The 18,141-nt window shown below is 50.9% G+C and overlaps 8 protein-coding genes across 8 annotated transcripts; 3 read left to right on the forward strand and 5 right to left on the reverse strand.

The window, feature by feature from the left end:
- Nucleotides 1-202: 202 nt before the first annotated feature.
- BDR25DRAFT_277324 (uncharacterized protein) lies at nucleotides 203-2,875 on the reverse strand. Its single transcript, XM_033687610.1, has 3 exons — nucleotides 2,402-2,875; nucleotides 2,154-2,335; nucleotides 203-2,099 (listed from the first exon to the last, which is right to left on the reverse strand). The coding sequence occupies exons 1-3, from the start codon at nucleotides 2,657-2,659 to the stop codon at nucleotides 275-277; spliced, it is 2,265 nt and encodes a 754-aa protein (XP_033553119.1). The 5' UTR covers nucleotides 2,660-2,875; the 3' UTR covers nucleotides 203-274.
- A 724-nt stretch (nucleotides 2,876-3,599) lies between these two features.
- On the forward strand, nucleotides 3,600-6,374 carry BDR25DRAFT_210177 (cysteine proteinase; the record flags this gene model as incomplete). The annotated part of the gene is made up of 4 exons (XM_033684636.1): nucleotides 3,600-4,892; nucleotides 4,939-5,045; nucleotides 5,095-5,257; nucleotides 5,310-6,374. 4 exons carry the CDS (start codon nucleotides 3,600-3,602, stop codon nucleotides 6,372-6,374), a joined length of 2,628 nt encoding a protein of 875 aa, XP_033553120.1.
- Nucleotides 6,375-6,727: 353 nt separating this feature from the next.
- BDR25DRAFT_252195 (alpha/beta-hydrolase) lies at nucleotides 6,728-8,162 on the reverse strand. Its single transcript, XM_033686163.1, has 4 exons — nucleotides 8,094-8,162; nucleotides 7,958-8,041; nucleotides 7,139-7,654; nucleotides 6,728-7,028 (listed from the first exon to the last, which is right to left on the reverse strand). Exons 1-4 carry the CDS (start codon nucleotides 8,146-8,148, stop codon nucleotides 6,874-6,876), a joined length of 810 nt encoding a protein of 269 aa, XP_033553121.1. The 5' UTR covers nucleotides 8,149-8,162; the 3' UTR covers nucleotides 6,728-6,873.
- A 991-nt stretch (nucleotides 8,163-9,153) lies between these two features.
- On the reverse strand, nucleotides 9,154-10,345 carry BDR25DRAFT_349387 (uncharacterized protein; the record flags this gene model as incomplete). Its single annotated transcript, XM_033694545.1, has 9 exons — nucleotides 9,154-9,281; nucleotides 9,358-9,440; nucleotides 9,470-9,633; nucleotides 9,674-9,716; nucleotides 9,777-9,841; nucleotides 9,921-10,010; nucleotides 10,071-10,097; nucleotides 10,140-10,149; nucleotides 10,191-10,345. The coding sequence occupies 9 exons, from the start codon at nucleotides 10,343-10,345 to the stop codon at nucleotides 9,154-9,156; spliced, it is 765 nt and encodes a 254-aa protein (XP_033553122.1).
- A 120-nt stretch (nucleotides 10,346-10,465) lies between these two features.
- BDR25DRAFT_375137 (putative flavin-containing monooxygenase YUCCA3) lies at nucleotides 10,466-12,469 on the reverse strand (the record flags this gene model as incomplete). The annotated part of the gene is made up of 2 exons (XM_033697366.1): nucleotides 11,768-12,469; nucleotides 10,466-11,697 (listed from the first exon to the last, which is right to left on the reverse strand). Exons 1-2 carry the CDS (start codon nucleotides 12,390-12,392, stop codon nucleotides 10,466-10,468), a joined length of 1,857 nt encoding a protein of 618 aa, XP_033553123.1. The 5' UTR covers nucleotides 12,393-12,469.
- A 570-nt stretch (nucleotides 12,470-13,039) lies between these two features.
- BDR25DRAFT_64863 (uncharacterized protein) lies at nucleotides 13,040-15,491 on the reverse strand. Its single transcript, XM_033698872.1, has 7 exons — nucleotides 15,055-15,491; nucleotides 14,656-15,004; nucleotides 14,423-14,604; nucleotides 14,055-14,375; nucleotides 13,567-14,005; nucleotides 13,457-13,517; nucleotides 13,040-13,406 (listed from the first exon to the last, which is right to left on the reverse strand). The coding sequence occupies exons 1-7, from the start codon at nucleotides 15,271-15,273 to the stop codon at nucleotides 13,196-13,198; spliced, it is 1,782 nt and encodes a 593-aa protein (XP_033553124.1). The 5' UTR covers nucleotides 15,274-15,491; the 3' UTR covers nucleotides 13,040-13,195.
- A 123-nt stretch (nucleotides 15,492-15,614) lies between these two features.
- On the forward strand, nucleotides 15,615-17,446 carry BDR25DRAFT_64879 (uncharacterized protein). The gene is made up of 6 exons (XM_033698873.1): nucleotides 15,615-15,896; nucleotides 15,952-16,049; nucleotides 16,110-16,172; nucleotides 16,225-16,266; nucleotides 16,316-16,808; nucleotides 16,879-17,446. Exons 1-6 carry the CDS (start codon nucleotides 15,853-15,855, stop codon nucleotides 17,045-17,047), a joined length of 909 nt encoding a protein of 302 aa, XP_033553125.1. The 5' UTR covers nucleotides 15,615-15,852; the 3' UTR covers nucleotides 17,048-17,446.
- BDR25DRAFT_210022 (uncharacterized protein) lies at nucleotides 17,217-18,141 on the forward strand (the record flags this gene model as incomplete). The annotated part of the gene is made up of 3 exons (XM_033684627.1): nucleotides 17,217-17,467; nucleotides 17,517-17,722; nucleotides 17,771-18,141. The coding sequence occupies 3 exons, from the start codon at nucleotides 17,217-17,219 to the stop codon at nucleotides 18,139-18,141; spliced, it is 828 nt and encodes a 275-aa protein (XP_033553126.1).

The following is an 18,141-nucleotide window of genomic DNA, read 5'->3' on the forward strand; positions in this document are numbered from 1 at the left end:
CTGTCTTAGGAATTGGTTTACCACTAACCGCAATCCGAGAAACAATGAAAGAGAAATTAATGTTAGCAGTGGGGTTATAAAAACATCAAGACAGATCAGGGAGAATTAGCAAGCAAGAAAGCATCCGCGACTCCCTTATTGTCTACAAGGTCTCAAGTAGAATCGTGTCATTGCCGGGTGAAATGGGGTCTAATCAAATGTTCAAATAGCAGCCAACAAATATGTCATTCATGTAGTATGCTGAAGTCACCGTTCACGAATGTGAGTCCTAGTGTCATGCTGCCCTCCTAACATTTGTGCTCATCAATGTAATCTTCTTCGCTTTCTTTTTCTTCCCTCCGACTGGTTTCTTAGATGCCTCGCCCTCCCCCAGCGACATTGCCTGCACTTGCTCTATCATGTCTTCTTCCTGTAGTAAATCCTTCTCCCAACCTTGTAGCCACCCATCATCTGGAACGTCGTGCTCATGCGGCGTAATGATAGGGGATGTGGATGGAGCGATCGCTGCGGTGCCCCAGACTGTGCGGGGTGCGGACGGGCTGGTAGATGGCGACGCAAGAGACGCAAAGCCTTGACCGCGACGTGCAGGCCAAGGAGGTGATGTTGATGTAGTCTCTGCCCCACTCTCGCCTTCCGCTGACATTGTGTTCTCTGGAACGCTACTTGATGCAAGGGGTTGGAAGTCATCCGCTGTAAATTTATCCGAGACGCTGGGTCTCTTCCTCCGCGATGATGCCCACTGCGCACTCTCCTCTTTTTCAGCACGCATGCGGGCCTTTTCCTCTCTCGTCTCTTTATCTAGATTTCGTTTCCGCCTCTTTTCAATTTCCGGCTTGAAGCGCTCCAAGATCTCGGGTGCAACAGTATCTGTCCAGTCGCATTCCAAGAAATTAACCTCGCAGCCATATGGAAGATGTGCGAGATATTTGGTTCTCTTTCGTAGGTCGTCGTCGATGATATGGCCAGTAGACACGCGCTCGACACGAGGCAGGATGGTTGAAGGGAACGAGGCGAATGTCCCAAATGAGGCCTTCAAAATGCGAATGTCTAGTGGTGAAAGATAGTAGTGCAATAGCGCCTGATAGAAGAAGTATTCGGATGGGGTGTGGTGATGATCGAATTGTTGCCGGTTGCGTATCTCCACGAGAGTCGACCCAATGGCTCCCTGGTTTGCCCTTAAGGACTGCGAAGTGATAGAGAGTTTTCTGGAGCTTGGGTTCACTCCATTTGGAGTTTCTGACGAGCCAGGTGCAGCAGTCTCGTCTGCCTCTAGAGCCAGGATGGGAGGCTTCGATGAGACGCTCTGGCCAGATTTCAAGGCGTTCTGGACCAGGTACATCTCTGGGGTGTGCTCGGCGTCCTCATGGAAAACGATTGGAGCCTTCTTCGGCTTCGGTTCGGCAGGCTTGGTTGGCATCTCGGGCGGATTGCCGATGCCTTGGACTTTCTCTTTAGCATCGTGAATTGCCCGAACAGCCTTCCGAACCCACTCTACATTGTCTTCTCCAAACATGAGTTCATCTTCCTTCTCTTGTCTCTCCAGCTCCTGAATCTCGGTGTCGAATTGATCGATCATGTAGTCCTCCCCTCCTCGGATAACTCGAGCGTAATCCATAACTTCAGCGGCATAGTGCCATGGAATATCCTCATCTTTATCAAGGGCATCAGCCCCATCTCGGGGCAGCGCCAGCGTACTTCCAGCTGACCTCATGACTAGGCGAAGGACTACGTCGCCGCCTTCTCGGGGAGGTGGCCCTTCTTGGCCAGTATACCAACGCACCGGCCTAGTCTCCGAAATGTAGATAAGATCCCAACAGAGGGGGCATTTCTTCGAGCGGGCCTTCTTCTCTGGCAATTTCCCGTCCTCTTCTGAGTGCATATAGCGGATGAGACATGGTAGACAGAATATGTGGCCGCACTTTGCCATCCTCGGAGCTACCGGCGTTCCTAGGCAGATAGGGCATGAGGAATCCTGCGACTGAGAAGACACCAATATTTGCAGGACAGTATTCCAGTCCAGATGAATATCGGCGTCAGCGCTCTGAGCGCGGTAGTCGCCACGGGGATCCACGATGAATCGATAGTTGGCATGAACGTATCTTGAAGAATGTTAGCTCTAGAGACTGCAGGGCAAGATATGCTACTTTGCGCACCTTGCCTTGTCACCGGCATGATAGCCGGACCCCAGACCCCAGGCCGGATTCCGCCGGTAGTTCCTTCCATATCCGTGCGAGTGGTGGGGATGGTAGTTCTGGGGACGTGGAGGGAGACTGAAGTTCATGAGGTGGGTGATGGACGTTTGCCCCTTCCTGCTGTTGAACGAACGCATGGCGAGCTACAACGGATCACATCAGTTGGACATTTCATGGTGGTGAGCGAGGCGAACGCGTGCGAGACTCACAGACTCTGCGATTGCATCGTCATCCGCCTGGCGGAAGCGCTTTGAGCCCTTGTGCTGCTTCTTTGAGTGCTGGGTGTTCCGTGGCGTTGGTGATGCGCGAGAGGTCGCCCCCGCTCCGAAACTGCTGCCCCCACTTCGCCGTTGCCCGTAATTGTCGCCAGTCGCGATGGGGCCTGCCTGGGTCTGCGCAGGAGAGAGCTGGCCGGAAGGTGCAACTGCTTTGGAGGAAATCGAGACGGGCGGCGGGTTCGAAGACATGGCGATGCCCACCAGCAGAGGCTCGCGATGACGACGGATGACAGCTGCAACTCGGGGTGACAGATGCTCGCGGACTGGAACGACGGGTAGCAGAAAGGAGGAGGGGGGGGCAGGAAGTGAAAGAGAAAATGGCAGGATACAAGGGAGGTATGTGGAAAGCGAATTGATTGCTGGCAGAGGTGTTTGGGTCCCCCCAGAGCGGGTGATGGACTTGGGGGAGGAGTCAGAGCCCTAGCCACTGGCTGGAGATCACGGGCTTTAGGAGTAGTAGTCACGTGAGGGGTACCAAGCCCGAGTTATGTCGATTATTTTCGGACCAGGTCGCAAGCTCGGCTTGTGCGCCTTTATCCATTGTCTCTCCCCCACAACAGCACTCGGTGCCTTCTGCGTAGTTCCTCCACTGGACTGCATCACCTTGGTCGCGTCGCCCCCAGCTGCGCGAGGTGGACGCCGGAGAACAAGCGCACGCACAGGCCAGGTTCCAGCTTAGAGAGCCGCTTGAACATTCGAACTCCTTCCATTACCTCAGGCCCCGGACCGCAGCCCCCATTCACTCCTCCTCTCTCCCCTCCATTCCCCAATCCATTGCGCCGGGCAGCTCTCACTGCTCCGCAATGTCGTGCTGATAGAATGCGTCCCCTCCCCGCCTTGCCTGCCCTCCTTCTACCTGTAACCCCGACCGTGGTTCTCCTCGCCGCGCGACCTGTCCAACCCCAGCAATAATTCTTAAGCCGACCGCGACTGCCTCCGCGCCGCACCCTCAACCATCGCCCCTTCCCCCATCGCACGCTGCTTTGTACCGTCGCCGTGGCACTCGACGAACCTCACTTCGGTCCTTTCCCCCCTTGGCCCCCCCCCCCCCGGTTGCCTCACAAGTTGGTCGCTCGGTCGCTCTGGCCAGCGCTGACTGTGAAGGCAACATCGACGCTGGTCGGTCATGATGCCCGCCCCTCACGTACCGCCTGCCGTCCCCATGCATCAGGTAAGGAGGCAGCCTGAGTACCACTACCATATGCCACCGCAGACAAACTCGCCGGTACCGCACAACCCCTACACTCAATACCACCACCATCCCCAACACTATGGCGCTCCCCACTCATCGCCTTACCCCCAGCAATGGTACCCCTATCCCCAGCCCCAGCACCAGTATCCGATGCCTCCCCGCCAGTACCCGCCTCATGGTTCCCCAGTAGTCGTCTCTTCGCACCCCCACATGGCGCCAATACCCCCAGTCAGTCGCCAGCTCGGTCAAACCCCCCCAATTGCTCATTCAAGGACGCCTCCCGCACCGCGCAACATGACGCCACTGCCGACTCCCTCGACTCCTTCCGTGACTTCGCAAACTCATGTCTCTTCTCCAACCCCCCCCACGAACATGAGCACGCCGACTCCGCCTCCCACAACGCCCGCAAGACCACCCTTCACTGCACCCCCACCTCCTCCTCCTCCGCCGCCGCCCACACACCGCATGCCCTACTACCCTGACCTCCCTTGGCTCTCTGTACCTGATGTCGAATTCCCTCCCAGAGCGTCACAGAAGAAGCGGCGGAGAAAGATCCCTGTACCTTCCACAGAAGAAGGACTGGCATTCCCTACGCGTGAAGCCGCGGTGGAGGAGGAGCCGGAGAAGACCCCGACAGAAGCTCCCGAAGATTCCCAGGCGGACGAGTCTCAGGCCTCGACTGCTCCCGCTGCTTCAGAAATCGAAACCCCGTCGACTTCACACCCACCATCTGAGGCCGATTCGACGCACCCGACCACGCCATCTTCATCCATGCCACCTGCTTCTGCCCGGCCTCTGGCGGTGAATCACACTCGAACCGCTACCAAGCCTGCTGTGCCTCTGATCCCGATCAAGCCTGTGAAACCCGTGAGCGCCACATCCACCACCCAGAAATCGGCCACAGACAAGGAAGAAGTTAAGAAAGCCGAGGAAGCCCCAAGCTCCACTACCGAGCCTAGCGGTAGTACTGAGAACACACCAAAGGCATCACCTCCCCCTAAGCCGGCACCGAAGTCTTGGGCAGAGCTTCTGCGGCCAAAGGCACCCGCTCCCGCCGCCCAAACCCCATCAATTCCGAACGGAGTCGTCGCTGTAAATGGCTCCTCTGTACCCAAGAGCAACTCTCTTGCCGATGTCCTTTCTTCATTCTCGGTAGACTCTGATAAAAAGATTTCTTTTCTTGAGCCCCGTGGCCTTGTAAATTCGGGCAATTTGTGTTATATGAATTCTGTAAGTGTACTCTATCCTCCTTACAATCCCCACTGACGGTTTCCAGATTCTTCAAGTTCTTGTTTTCTGTGTGCCCTTCTACGACTTCTTGGATCAGGTTGCGAAGCGCGCTGTGCATAGTTTCAAAACCGAGACACCTCTTGTCGACGCCATGTCAGTTCCCTCGATCAAGTTAAATTCACAGCGACTGACACCATATCAGGATTCTATTCATGCACGACTTCAAAGTCATTGACTCGCACCCCTCCGTGGAGACACTTCGTATGCGCTTGAAGGACACCGAGTTAGAGCAATATGGCGACCCGTTGACTCCCGAATATGTATATGATGTTATAAAGCGACTCCCTCGCTTCGACAACATGAAGGTACCGCAAAATCCCGCTCCAAAATCCATTAAATCGAGCTAACCAATTCTAGCGAGGACAACAAGAGGATGCTGAAGAATTTTTGGGTTTCCTGCTTGCTGGCCTTCACGACGAGTGTGCGCATGTGATCAAGAGTGGGACGTTGGGCAACGGACCCCACAGCACCACATCGCCAAAGAGCGAGCACTCCGGTTCTGTTGATGGCGGTTGGCTTGAAGTTGGCCCCAAGCAAAAGCCTTCGGTCACGCAGTCTTCTGGTGCTATCGAGATCGAGACCCCAGTGACAAAGATTTTTGGAGGAAAGATTCGATCCGAATACCGCAAACCGGGCGAGAAGCCCTCAGTCACCCTGGAACCATACCAACCTCTTCAGTTGGATATTGGATCCCCTACCATTCACAACATCACGGATGCTCTGAAAGGCTTGACTCATTTGGAAACTCTTGATGCTACAACACGCGGTGCACGTGCCTCGACTAAGCAGATGTTCATCGAGACACTGCCGCCTGTTCTTATTCTCCACCTCAAGCGCTTCCACTACGATGCCAGCGGTGCTCAGAAGATTTGGAAGAAGATTGGATATCCATTGGAGTTGGAGATTCCGAAAGATGTTTTCCCTCCACACAAGCGAGGAAACTTCAACGTACGCGGTGGTGCTCCTCGCTATAGGCTCACTGCGGTCGTCTATCATCATGGCAAGAACGCAAGCGGTGGCCATTATACTGTCGACCTTCGTCGCCAAGAGGGTCGGGAATGGATCCGGATGGACGACACCGTCATCCGACGTATTCGTGCAGAGGACGTTGCTGAGGGCGGTGCTGAAGAGGATCCAAAGGTTTTAGCTGCCGCGCTCGAGCAGCACAAGAGAGATTCTAGTCGGAGCCGCAACTTCTTTGAGCAAGGCGGCTTGGGTGAAGAGGGGGAGAAGGCGGAGGAAGGTGGGTGGAGTCAGGTCAACGGCGTCGACAAGAAGGATACTGGTCCCAAAAAGTGGAGTGGGGTCGTCAATGGAACAGTGACTCCAAGCACCACGGGTAAGAGGACTCCGCTTCCAAAGGAGAGCGTCAGGGATAATAAGGTGGCATATATCTTGTTCTACCAGAAGATCGAGGCCTAAAGTGACTCGACGGCTGGAGGAACCTGGCGGCCAAAAGACTTGGGAGGGAGACAGGAATTCATGACGTCGCCTCTCCTACAAAGGAGAGGCGGCACAAAAGTTTTGCTTCATCACCTCGGCACTTGCAGCCCCTACGGGCTGGGACGGTAGAAAGGATACGACGGATTTTGCATGCATGGCATGGCTTTGACGACAAGGCAAGCAAACAGCACAGCTGGGAATCAAGCAGGCAAGGCAAAGCGAGATGATACCTTATCACCGGGTTGTATCATCGCATCCATGTAGGATGAGTGAGGATAATGAGATGATAGTAGCCCTTTACCCTTCACATCTTATAAGTTTTTGATTGATACCTGTATATAATTTTAGCTGCAGGAGCCGAGTGTGTACCATTTTAGTAGGATAGGGGATGTGTGGACTGCTGATTCATCCATTTGACCCATACTGGGGTGCCTACGCGGACGATACCTCAAACGCTCTTATCTGTAATCAGATATATCTAGCAAACATCCTCAACCTCGACCTCCTCTCCGCTTCGTGGCCCAAGGTCAGAACGAAGTGTCCGGTTAAACACCTCCTTCAGCATCTCAAAACAGATCCCCGCAATCGCTGGATCGTACCGTCCTTTACTAAGCTCATCGCGTATGAAAGCATCTGTATCTAAATCAGCAAGCCAATTCCCTAAATTCTTTCCATCTCACAGCGCCCCAACTCCCAAACATCCATTCAAGATCTCTCTCCAAGAGGGTAGATGAAATACTCACGCTGAGCCCACGCTACCTCATAAAAACTAAACGTCACACCGGCCTCATGCAACGTTTTCCTTATCAAATCCCGACCCGCAGGGGGCACATGGTTATCCATTTTCCCAAAAATCATAACCAGCTCCGCTTTAATCTCCGCTGCGCGAGCAAGACTATCGTCGTTCTTCCCCGCTCCAAGGCTCTTACTATGGATATCCGTTGCAAAGTAACATACCGCAGCCGAAACGCGGGAGTCCAGTGCGCAGCGGTACGCCAGGTGGCCGCCGAGACACATGCCTGTTGCACCGATGCGGCCGGTGCAGGTGGAGAGAGAGAGGAGGAGGTCGATGGAGAGGGTAGCGTCTTCGTCGTAGGCGGTAACAGTTTTGGTGATCTTCCATTCGTTGCCAGCGTCGGTGCCTGGGCCGTCGTAGGCGAGGGGGGCAGGACCTGTGAATTCGTGGTAGGAGGAAGGGGCTGCGACAATGTAGCCCTGAGCGCAGATTTGGCGGGCGAAACGGGATACGGGTCCGGTTACTGTAGGGAGTTAGGAGGGCTGGAGATGAGATTGAGGGGTGGAGGTTGAGGAGTGAGTTGAAGCTATGGGGATTGTGGATTGGATGAGTTAGGAGTGTGGGTGTTGTGATTGATGCATGCTCTAAGCTAAGTTGGTGTGGAGATAATGCGAGTGCAGACAAGCATGTTACAATATTGGAAGACAGCAAACATGCCATCAGGGTGGGATTGCGAAAATGGAAGAGAACAGGCGGTATATTTCAAAACTTGAGAAATCAGGGGAATATAGAACCAGCGATACAAGAAAATTAGAAATGTAGCCACCTTGATATATCTCACTGAAAACAACAACTCCGGGGAATTTTGCTTTTGGATAATTCGGAATAGACGGATGGAAGAGAAATATTCCTATACATTCAATGAGTGAATGCCCCAAAACTTGATTTAGGAAATTAAATACTCATATCCCCTCCTGCCTGCGTGGACACATCTTTGTGCGACTCCTGAATGAGCATGTTGACGTCTGTGTAGCTTGATGATGGAAAGTTTAATGGTGAAGTGGGATGGAGGGGCAATTATTATGGCACCCGCTCCGGATGACACTGTATCATTTGGTTGTTTTGGAGCAGTCGGTCCAGGAAACCTTTCTGATCTCTCATTCATCCTTGCGTGTTACTTTCTGGGCATGGTGACTGCTTGTAACAGTGATTTCAGTGATGAGGATAAAACTCAAAGGTGTAGGTCCTCTGCTGACGATTCTCCTCTCGTTTTCATTCTCCCGTATCCTCGCTTTTGTCTCTTCATTCACACTGCACTTGGCCGGAAATGCTTGACTCAGTACAAAGGTAACGGTAAGGCTGGTTGGCGGTGCAGCGGAAGTGTGCCGTATTGATGAGGAGCCTCTAGGACAGCCATGGTATTTAGAGAGTACAGGCGCTAGTAGACAATGACTTAGCTTGGTTACAGCAGCATTTATGTGCTTCGGCATATTCATTACTTAGGGACTATACAATTCCCTCTGTAGTCCGCTTCAGCACAGTGTCGCTCAACATAGAGTTTAAAGCACCCTCGCTGCTTCCTCAGTCCCGCACTATCCTTCGTCGACGCCACATTCAAGTCCTTTCGAGGTGCAAACCGGTGCTTAGCACCTCAGTCTCTAACCATATTCATTTCAACTACTTAGCTTTATATTTAGAGCGGACTCATCTTTACCACAAATATTCCCCTTGGAGTTCCACCGTAGATGGTCAACGTATCACTTAAGATTCATCATGGTGCCTTCTTCGCACCATCAAGCAACTGGAGCGTGTGTCAGAACAATGGCCATCGACATAACCCGAACTTCACTTCAACATACAGGCTCGACGGATACAAAGCTGCGATACCGTACTTTAGCATGGGTTACAGCGGAATATCCCTTGGAGATGGATTAAAGACGTTGCTGCGACGTGTGGTTTGAAAATTTTGAAGCATAGCAGTCCATGACGTAAGAAGGATTTTTATTCAACTAACAATCCAATCTAATCGGAAGGCGAGCCAACTGCTGTCGTCGCCGGACTGCTGTGCTTTGAGCTTACTTGTGTAGCCTTCGGTTTGCAGATATTTGAAGAATGTACATGCATTATCTTACGGTACGGCTTGCAGAGCGCTTTGGGCAACTCGAGATGCTAAAGGACCTTTTCTTAAAACCTAAAAAATTACGGTGGAATATATACATGGGATACCATCCGCGTCATGGGCTAGGACATCGAGAATGCTATTTTTAAAGAGAATACCGACACTGAAAACTGGGACGACAACCCGACTACTGAAGGAATGCTGGGCCTAATATCTCACGGGGCTTCTCTTTCCCAAAACCTTCCCCGATCGAATGAAGATGGAGGCTGATTCCTTTTAAGCTCCTCGGACCCCGATGTGTACGAGAGTAAACTCAAAGAGTCACGACGGTGGACTAAATCGAAGCTGCTAGTTAGACAAAAAGTTCTTGGAACATCCCTGCCCTATCATGCTCAACAACGCGCGCAGCTTCAACCTACCTACCCTACTCCGCATGGCGATCCTCACCTCGCAACTAATTCTCGTACTACCACACCGAATAGCAAGATATTTAAGCTAATTAATTGGTGGTGGGGCCAAAGGAGACTTGCTAGGACCTCCATATGCCGTGCGTTTCTCTTTCAGCAAGCGCTCATCTCTTCCAAATCTTACCTTCAACGTTGGCGAGTTGAACCTTATGTAAGCGTATTTAACTATACCTTCGAGTATGAAGCTTTAAAAGAAAAGAGACACCATGTTTGGCTTTAATCATAGAAGCCACTTCAGCGGAGGGGTTGTTGATGGGAGGACAGAGTGCTTGGGCGGCTTGCTGCGAGGTCTTCTAGTGTTAATGGTCTTTAGCTTCTAAGGAGCCATGATAATATGGAGGTAGTTGAGAGACTGCAATTTCGCAGCAACAGAAATCCTGCTAAAAGAAAAATAGAGACCTAATCGAAGCGCGTCTACTTACCGCCCGAAGTCTCTGTCATATAGATCCTTCGTTCTCCTGTCTTCGTCCTACTGAAGTTTTAAAAGGCTCTTGCATGGCAGCTCAGCTCCTTGGCTTTCTGGAAAGAAAAAATAACAGAAAGGAACCTTACCATATCGTAGGTTTGCAGAATTTTTTTTTTTAAAAAGGTAGGCTTGGAAGCCATGCTCATAGCTTGGTATGTTCATGCGCACTTATGCTCTCTATCACTACCTCACCACTATACTACATCCTTGAAGACTGTTAGGCTCAACGTTAGGAGAAGTTACGATGCGAATCTATTCAAAGTGCTACAAACTACATAAAATTTATGGTGAGCTCAAACCTTCCTCAATAGCCTTGATCTGAAGTGCTAGAAATCTCGAATAAATCCTACACAACGCCAAGCTGCCCCCAAAGAACCATAGGCGCGGATGTCCAGAAGGCCGCCACATAGCGTTTACCTCACCTTCATCGTCCAAATCCCAGACATCCTTGCACCGGCTAGCTACCTCATCTCCAAGTGCCTTTTGGACACTGGTGCGCATGTTGTCGTATCCAGTAGCAAGAACCACGATATCAGCATCTAACTTCCTTCCGTCAGCGAGCACGAGCGCGTTTGGCTCGAAACCTTTTATGCCTTCGGGAGACTGCTCCACCTTTACCTTGCCGTCGATGATGAGCTGAGAGCACCCAACATCGATGTAATAGCCTCCGCCACGTGTGATGTATTTGCGGTAGATGCCAGAGCCGTCGTGGCCGAAATCGATCTTGAAACCAGCTTTCGTAAGACCTTCGAGGTTCTCTTTCTCGACTTCCGCAATGTGTTTCGTTCCGTCTACGTTGAGGGCGAACTGGACGGGGATAGGTAGACTCTGGCTGTAAATATCTGCATCCTCGGTTGGTGGGCCTGTCTCATCGTAAAGACCCTCGTGCAGCATGAATAGCCCTTTGGAAGCTTGAATAACGTATGTGCCGCGACGCTGCAGCATAGTTACCGGCCCGGCACCGGCTTCATAATAGTTTTGCGCGATATCGTGGCCGCTATTGCCTGTCCCGACGACGACGACTTTCTTCCCGCTAAGGTCGCCTTTGTAGATTGAAGCGTCCTTATGCTGTGATCCATGGTATATAGTTCCCTTGAATGTGTCCTGGCCTGGGAAGGTTGGGATCTTGGGCTCCCCGGCATGTCCAGTGCAAAATATGACATGCTTCGGATGCAAAGTCCGCTCGGTTCCATCACCCCGCTTGACTGTCATGTTCCATTTCTTTTCGACATCGGAATATGTTGCTTTGGTGATGGTAGTTGAGACCCAGACGTTTAGCTCCATCAGGCTTGCGTAAGCCTCGAACCAGTCACCTAGCTTGTCTTTCGGTGTAAAGAGTGGCCAGTTTGATGGGAAGGGGAGGTAAGCCATATGTGTGTATTGGACGGGATCGTGTGTTACCAGTGTGCGATACCGGTTTCGCCAATTGTCGCCAATGCGCGCGTTCTTGTCGACAAGGAGGCAGGATATTCCGAGAGCTTGGAGTCGAGCGCCCATGTTGAGGCCAGATTGTCCTATCATGGTAAGCCAGTTATCAGAAAAAAAAAGAATGTAAGCATAATGCAATGAAACTGGAAGACATACCAGCACCAACAATGAAGACAGTGGGGTCTTCATCAATAAAGTCCTTCCTCCTTTCTCTTCGGTCTAGCCAATTTCCCTTGATCGCACCTCCTTCCAAAGAGTTGTTACCGCCATGAGGTCTCCGTGCACCAACAAATTCCTCGTTCCCCTTCAGTTCTTGAAGCGCAGTATAGATGAAATGAGCTTTCCAAGCGCCATCACCACCCTGCGCCAGCCTCAGCATCCCCTTCCCCCTGCCAAATTTTGTCTCAAAGTGGAACATTGACTCTACCCAATCCAGGCCATCAATAGGTGTCTGAAGACTCGGAGCAAATTGCCCATTTTCTTGCAGCTTGAGACCCGAAAACTGCGCCCCCTCTATATTCGTCAAGAGAAATTCGGTCATCTTCTGTACCCCACGGATAGTGTGAAAGTCCCAAGTAAGAGTTAGGAAGTCGCGCCACCAGCTATCTTCATGCACTACACTGGCGATGCGGGAGACATCGCCGCTGGCAAGAACGAAGGAAAACTTGTCAAGCCATGCTTGAGCAATACTCTTTGGTGATTGAGATTCCGAGACTGAGACTTTGATCTCCGGCTTGGAGAAGGTGGGAAGTCTTATATCGTGGGGATGTTGGACGAGCATTTTCGTGATATTGGTGACCAAAAAAAAAACGTTGAAAACAGATGTAGAAGCGGGAGAAGATGAGGATTGAAAATGACTTGGGCCTTGCCTATATACTTCCTAACATGCGTCTGGCTATCTCTGTTGATATATCATGAAAGTCAAAAGCAATTCAATGGATCTCAAACAATGGATCTGCGATAGGTTGAATGGACAAGCGATTTGGCTACGATCGGCGAGACATGGCCCGGATACCCTCCAAGGCTCTCTAGTTTGTTCATTGTGCATGGAACGGCGGTCGAAAGCGGGGATCAAAGGAGGCAACGGCAGCTCGGCAGTCAATTTCCAGGAGCTCCAACCGGACACGCGTAAGATCATGGTTTTGGATGGGGTGGTTGGAAGCGGAGGAAGTTTGGGTTCGGCAGAGTTGCTACTCTCGCCACACTTGCTGTTTTCGGAACGTCGGCAGAGATGCACCAGGGTCCCTGAACTTATCTTCGGGAGACAAACAAAGTCCTGTGAAAAGTCGACGTAGCGGATCGGTGCTTCAACCGAGAGGAGGGTGTTCATTGACACTAGCGAATTGCTTGAACCCCCCATTCTTATCATATTCTTTTTTAGTAAACGAAGTAAAACGCACATGCGTTCATGTATTCCAAGGTGTACAGTCAAGAGAGGGGACCATTGTATATTTATACTTGCTCTATCTGTAAATACATGTACATATCGAGGAAATGGGTATGCTGAAGGATTACGCTAAAATCCTGGCTTTTGCGAGGTAGATCAGAAACCCACAACCGTCGAATGTAAAGAGTCGTGATGGTTCAAGGCTCAATGTGTTCAATGTGTGTGGTATGTGTCTTCGATGCATCAACATCCTTGCCCATTTCCGCGGCCTCTATACGCATCTGCTCTGCCTCAATTGCCTCCGCCGGTCGAGATCGCTGTTTGGCAACTCTATCTCCAATTGGAATGATAGTCCTGTGTGGGGAGTCTTTATCGAAGTAGGCATCGAGGTCCTCGAGGGTACGATTGCTGGGAAGCATAAGTAGACGGTCGTGAGGCTATGGAGGCCCTATACGCACCTAGTTTCTGGGTAGAGGAAGTAGACCACAAAAATGAAAATGAGATTAAAGCATGCGAAGACTATACCATTTAGTTAGGAAGTCTCAGCGGCAGAGTCGCGTGTACTTACTGATGTAAAAGCGGTATCCTATGTCCCTAATACCCACTGGCGTGAATTGTGTACATACGAACCCAAAAAGCCAGTTGGTTGCGGTCGCCGCAGCGGCTCCTCTCGTTCTCATTGCCAAAGAATTCACTTCTGCCTGGTATACCCAAGGCACCATTCCCCATGTACATCCAAACGCCGCATAGTAGAAAAAGAGAAAAGTAATTGCAACAGCTCCCCATTCAAAGGGGGCGGTCGATAGCAAAGCAACTGCAATGGCAACCATAACATACGCAAGAAATTGCAGTGCAGCACCATACATCATGAGCGAACGACGACCAAAGCGTTCAATCATCCAGAAGCACAGGGCTGATGAAATGGCGTATGAGGTCGCATTACAGCCTGTCAGGATACGAGCCATGAGCTCACTCATGCCGATGTTGTTCTCCAAAATGACCGGGAACTGCACGTGGACTTAGTATTCTTCGCACGTTTTTAGCGAAGCAACTCACGTAGTAATTCAAAGCGTTGATTCCACCAAATTGTTGCATAAATTGTGTGCCACAACCCAAGAGGAGCCTCTTAAGATGGCCGGATCTATCCCTCTGAAGGAGAACCTGCTTGAACGATATGTGCGAGCGACGTTCGATTTCAATAGCGCCAGAGATAGACATAAGCTCCTTGGTAACAATAGGATCGTCATGAGCGAGAGCCTTTCCCAGATAACGCCGGAGGGCTTCATGCGCCTCGTCAGTTCGGTCATGCATAAGAAGCCATCGAGGAGATTCCGGAAGGAGAGGTAGAAGGCTGACGAGGACAAAACAGGGAACCAGCTGCTCGAGTCCGTCAGCTGAGATCTCATATAGGGCCAATTACTCACTTGTATAGCCAAAGGGAGCCTCCACTGAACCCCACTCCCACTGAATGAACAGCCAAGAGTGAGCCAACTGCCGATCATATAGAATATGACATTATGAAGCACGACAATGACCGAAAGTTTCCCTCTCCTTGCTCCTCGGCAGGACTCTGCTTGGTAAATACCGCACGTAGAGCTAGTCATTCCTAGCAACTATTAGAGAGGTATGCTTCATGAAAATGAACCTCAACACTTGCCATTTCCAAACCCGTTGATTACACGGCCAACAATAAGCATCGGGAAGGTTGCAGCTGCGAACTGAAGAACAGCTCCAATTGCACTCACGGCAGCTCCACAGCGAAGTGTGTTCTTCCGTCCCAAACGATCACCAAAGACAGCTGCCAGAAGGCATCCGACGAGGTTTCCAAGAGAGAAGCAGCTCGCTGTGATTCCTTGGATATCTGCATCCTTGGTTTGCGGGAAAGTATTGATGAAGTCAGAGCTGATCAAGATACCGCTAATGACACCCTTCCTATCCTTCAGTAAAAAACTCTCGGTGAGGGAGATACTTGCTGGTTCTAATACCTGATCATAACCGTACCAAGCCTACGAAGGTGGTTAGCACTAACGGTTCAAAGGGAGAATCGGTCACTCACCTGCGCAGCAGAGTTTGCGGCGGTCAAAGTGACCTCCAAAGCGTAACCATCAAGTTTGCCGAGAACCATATTAGCAATAGGTGGGCGTTCTCCTTCCAACTGAAGATACGGCTGAGGCGGTCCATTGGATGCGGGACCCTCGTAACTATTTATGCATTTGGTGAGGATTGAGATGCTTGCCCGCCAAGACCAGGACGGGGGCAAGACAGGAAACCGCATGGCAATTAACGAGGGTTCCACCTAGCTGGATATGGGGTGCCTTTGAGCCCACCATGCTGTATCTGGGGTAGCCGAAAGTGGACACCGGCAGAGCATGGGGCCCCAGGTTCAAAAAAGGCGGAGCTGAGTGACGCCGGAATGTCGGATTCGTGAGAGGAGTGCGGAAATAACGCTCGTAAGTCACTAGTAGGATAGCTAGAGGGGTGTTGAGGTTGAGGTTATGAGGTGGTGGGTGAAGTCGGCCCGCTCGGGGGTACATGGCCCGTGTGGGGTTCCCTACGGCGGACTAATCAAGTAAGTCCTGGAGAAGCCACAGACGATCACACTTCGCTACATCTCACCAAAGCACTCCTATCACGAGACGAACACGGCAAAAGCGTTCCACCTGGGCCCGAGCTCCGGTATACTATTACTCATAAAAGCACGACTTCCGTCGCGCGTTCGGCCCATGTCCGACCGCACCTTAGACAGATCTTGCTGCAACATCAAAGCTAATAGTTGAAGTGACAGAAACCTCTAAATTGGGCAGACTCGGGCCATGTTAGTACCCACCCCCCAGGGTAGCAAATTTAAGGCAAGATGAATGAAGATGCTTCGGAAATGCGTCGATTAAGCAAGACTGTGTAAGTCCTGGAAATTTTTGACATGCTTCGTTGTACTGATGCCCACATCTTGAAGGTGCTTTTTATGTCGTCAGCGCAAGATAAGATGTAATCGCCGACTTCCAAAGTGCGAAAGCTGTTCAAGAACAGGGGTGGAATGTCAATACAGTAAGAGTTCAGATCGAGCTGCCTCGGGTCAACATCACGTGACTGACTCCTCTGACTGATTTACAGTTGAGATCAAAAACAAACCGGGACTAAGAGCAGGCTACGTTTCCGAGCTTGAAGAGCGGCTAAGTTCGTCCGATATCTGATGCGGCGTCTCCATGTGTGCTAACATTTCATGTAGCGAGGTTGGAGCAGGAGGTTCGGGCGTTAAAGGCAGACCAAGGTAGTACGCAGGGAGCTCGTATAAGATAGACGAGGCTGATATATTGTAGGAACGGCCCCAGCGTTGGAAGTGTCCAGCGTGTCGAACTCTTCTGAGCCATCTCTACGGGATGCTCCGGATACTGTTGCGCATGTCAGTCCGCGAAGCTTTCGATGTTCGCCCTCAGATTTCGATCCCTTATCTGCGAATATTCTCAACGAACTTTGCGGGGCCTGGTTTGAGAAATATCATCCGTGGTTTCCAATTTTGCACCAACCTTCGCTTCTGGAGGTTCTCCAGACATCCCCAATTCTTGGAAGCACAGTCCATTACATTGTGTTCAAAGCAATCGCTGCTGTCACTATTCCTCACTCCTATCACTCGGATTCCTTGACGAATGAGCAACGGCGGCAATGTTCCGATGATCTTAGAAGCCAAGTACTCATGGAAGCAATCAGTCAGCTGTCTTTACAGTCGCTCCAAGCAGTCTTAATTCTGACAATTCGAGACTACGGCGCTGGTCGAATAAGCGAGTTCTGGAATCTAGTTGCTCTTGCCAAACGGTAAGCTTACTAAATTAGTCCCCAGTGATAGCTTGTTGTTGGTCACTAGCTCTCAACTAATGTTGTGAAGGATGGGAACACAATTAGGTCTGCGAGACTTAGTAGCCCACCAATATAACAATTTCAATAAAGCTTCGCCAATACCACCTCGCATGCTCCCATTACCCGTTTCACTTGTCAATAAAGAAGAACGGATTCGAGCATACTGGATGACCGAAGGTACGTCATCCTACTCTTGAATGCTTTGGCTCACTGAATTGCGCAGTTTTAGATGGATCGTCCACTGTTGGGGCAGCTTGGAACCTCAGCATCTCTAGACCCGAGAATACTGGGCTAATGCCGTGTAGTGATACCATTTGGGCGTTCCCGGAGGCTGTCATTAGCGCCTGGTCCTTCGGGGACTTTGAAATGTCTTCGGCTTATTCCTTGTATGTCATGTTAGTTACAAACGAACTGTGGCATGTCCACCGGTTTCTGCAGCAGTCTTTCGATACACAATCAGCCACGGAGCGAGTCAGATGGCAGAATGAGTGCAAGGTGGTGGATGACCGGCTCATCTTATGGCGTGCGAAGTTTGCCACTGCGTCGGGACGGATGAGTACTGAGAATGGAAACTCGTACGACCCAAATATCACATTGACGCAGTGCACGTTGGATTTGTATGTTTTGTAGCCCACTTGACAAGACTATCGGCTGACTTGGTCGTAGAGCGGTTATCTCGCTGTATCAAAGATTAGCTTTACCGCCTGCTGGATTGGAGCAAGCGCAAGGTCCTTGGTACCATGCAATTCAACGGTGCTTAGATGCATGCGACAGCATCACAACCAATCTGCGGGGAATGAAGGACATCAACCTCGAAAACATCAGTCCGTTCATCATCTCGTGCATTTTTGTTGCATCAAGGTTCTTTCTAGGTAAGATCATACCGACTTCGTCACCGGAATGCTTCTCATTCTGTCTAGTCCATGCGAAGCTTCTCAATGTTGAGATACCACGGAACCTGGACTTGCTCGTGTACAGCCTGAAAACATGCGGCCTTCGATGGTCGCTTGCCCGCCGCCTCGAGAAAGTGATTCGGACAGCTACTGCAGATCATAAGCTTCCATCATCGATGTCATCACTTCCGGTACAGTTTTATGACCTCCAATACTCGTATCTGGACATTGACGAGGCTCTTCGTGTCTGGGCCGAAGGGTTAGAACCATGGATGCATCTTGCAGGACTCGGACACCCCGCTTTGGACCAAACATCGATTTTGATGCCGAGTGTCAATCTTGGTAACATGGAGGACACAACGTTCATGCCCGCCCCACCCCAGATCAACCAGGCGTGA

Source organism: Lindgomyces ingoldianus (assembly GCF_010093535.1).
Source record: "Lindgomyces ingoldianus strain ATCC 200398 unplaced genomic scaffold BDR25scaffold_3, whole genome shotgun sequence".
Lineage (NCBI taxonomy): Eukaryota > Fungi > Ascomycota > Dothideomycetes > Pleosporales > Lindgomycetaceae > Lindgomyces > Lindgomyces ingoldianus.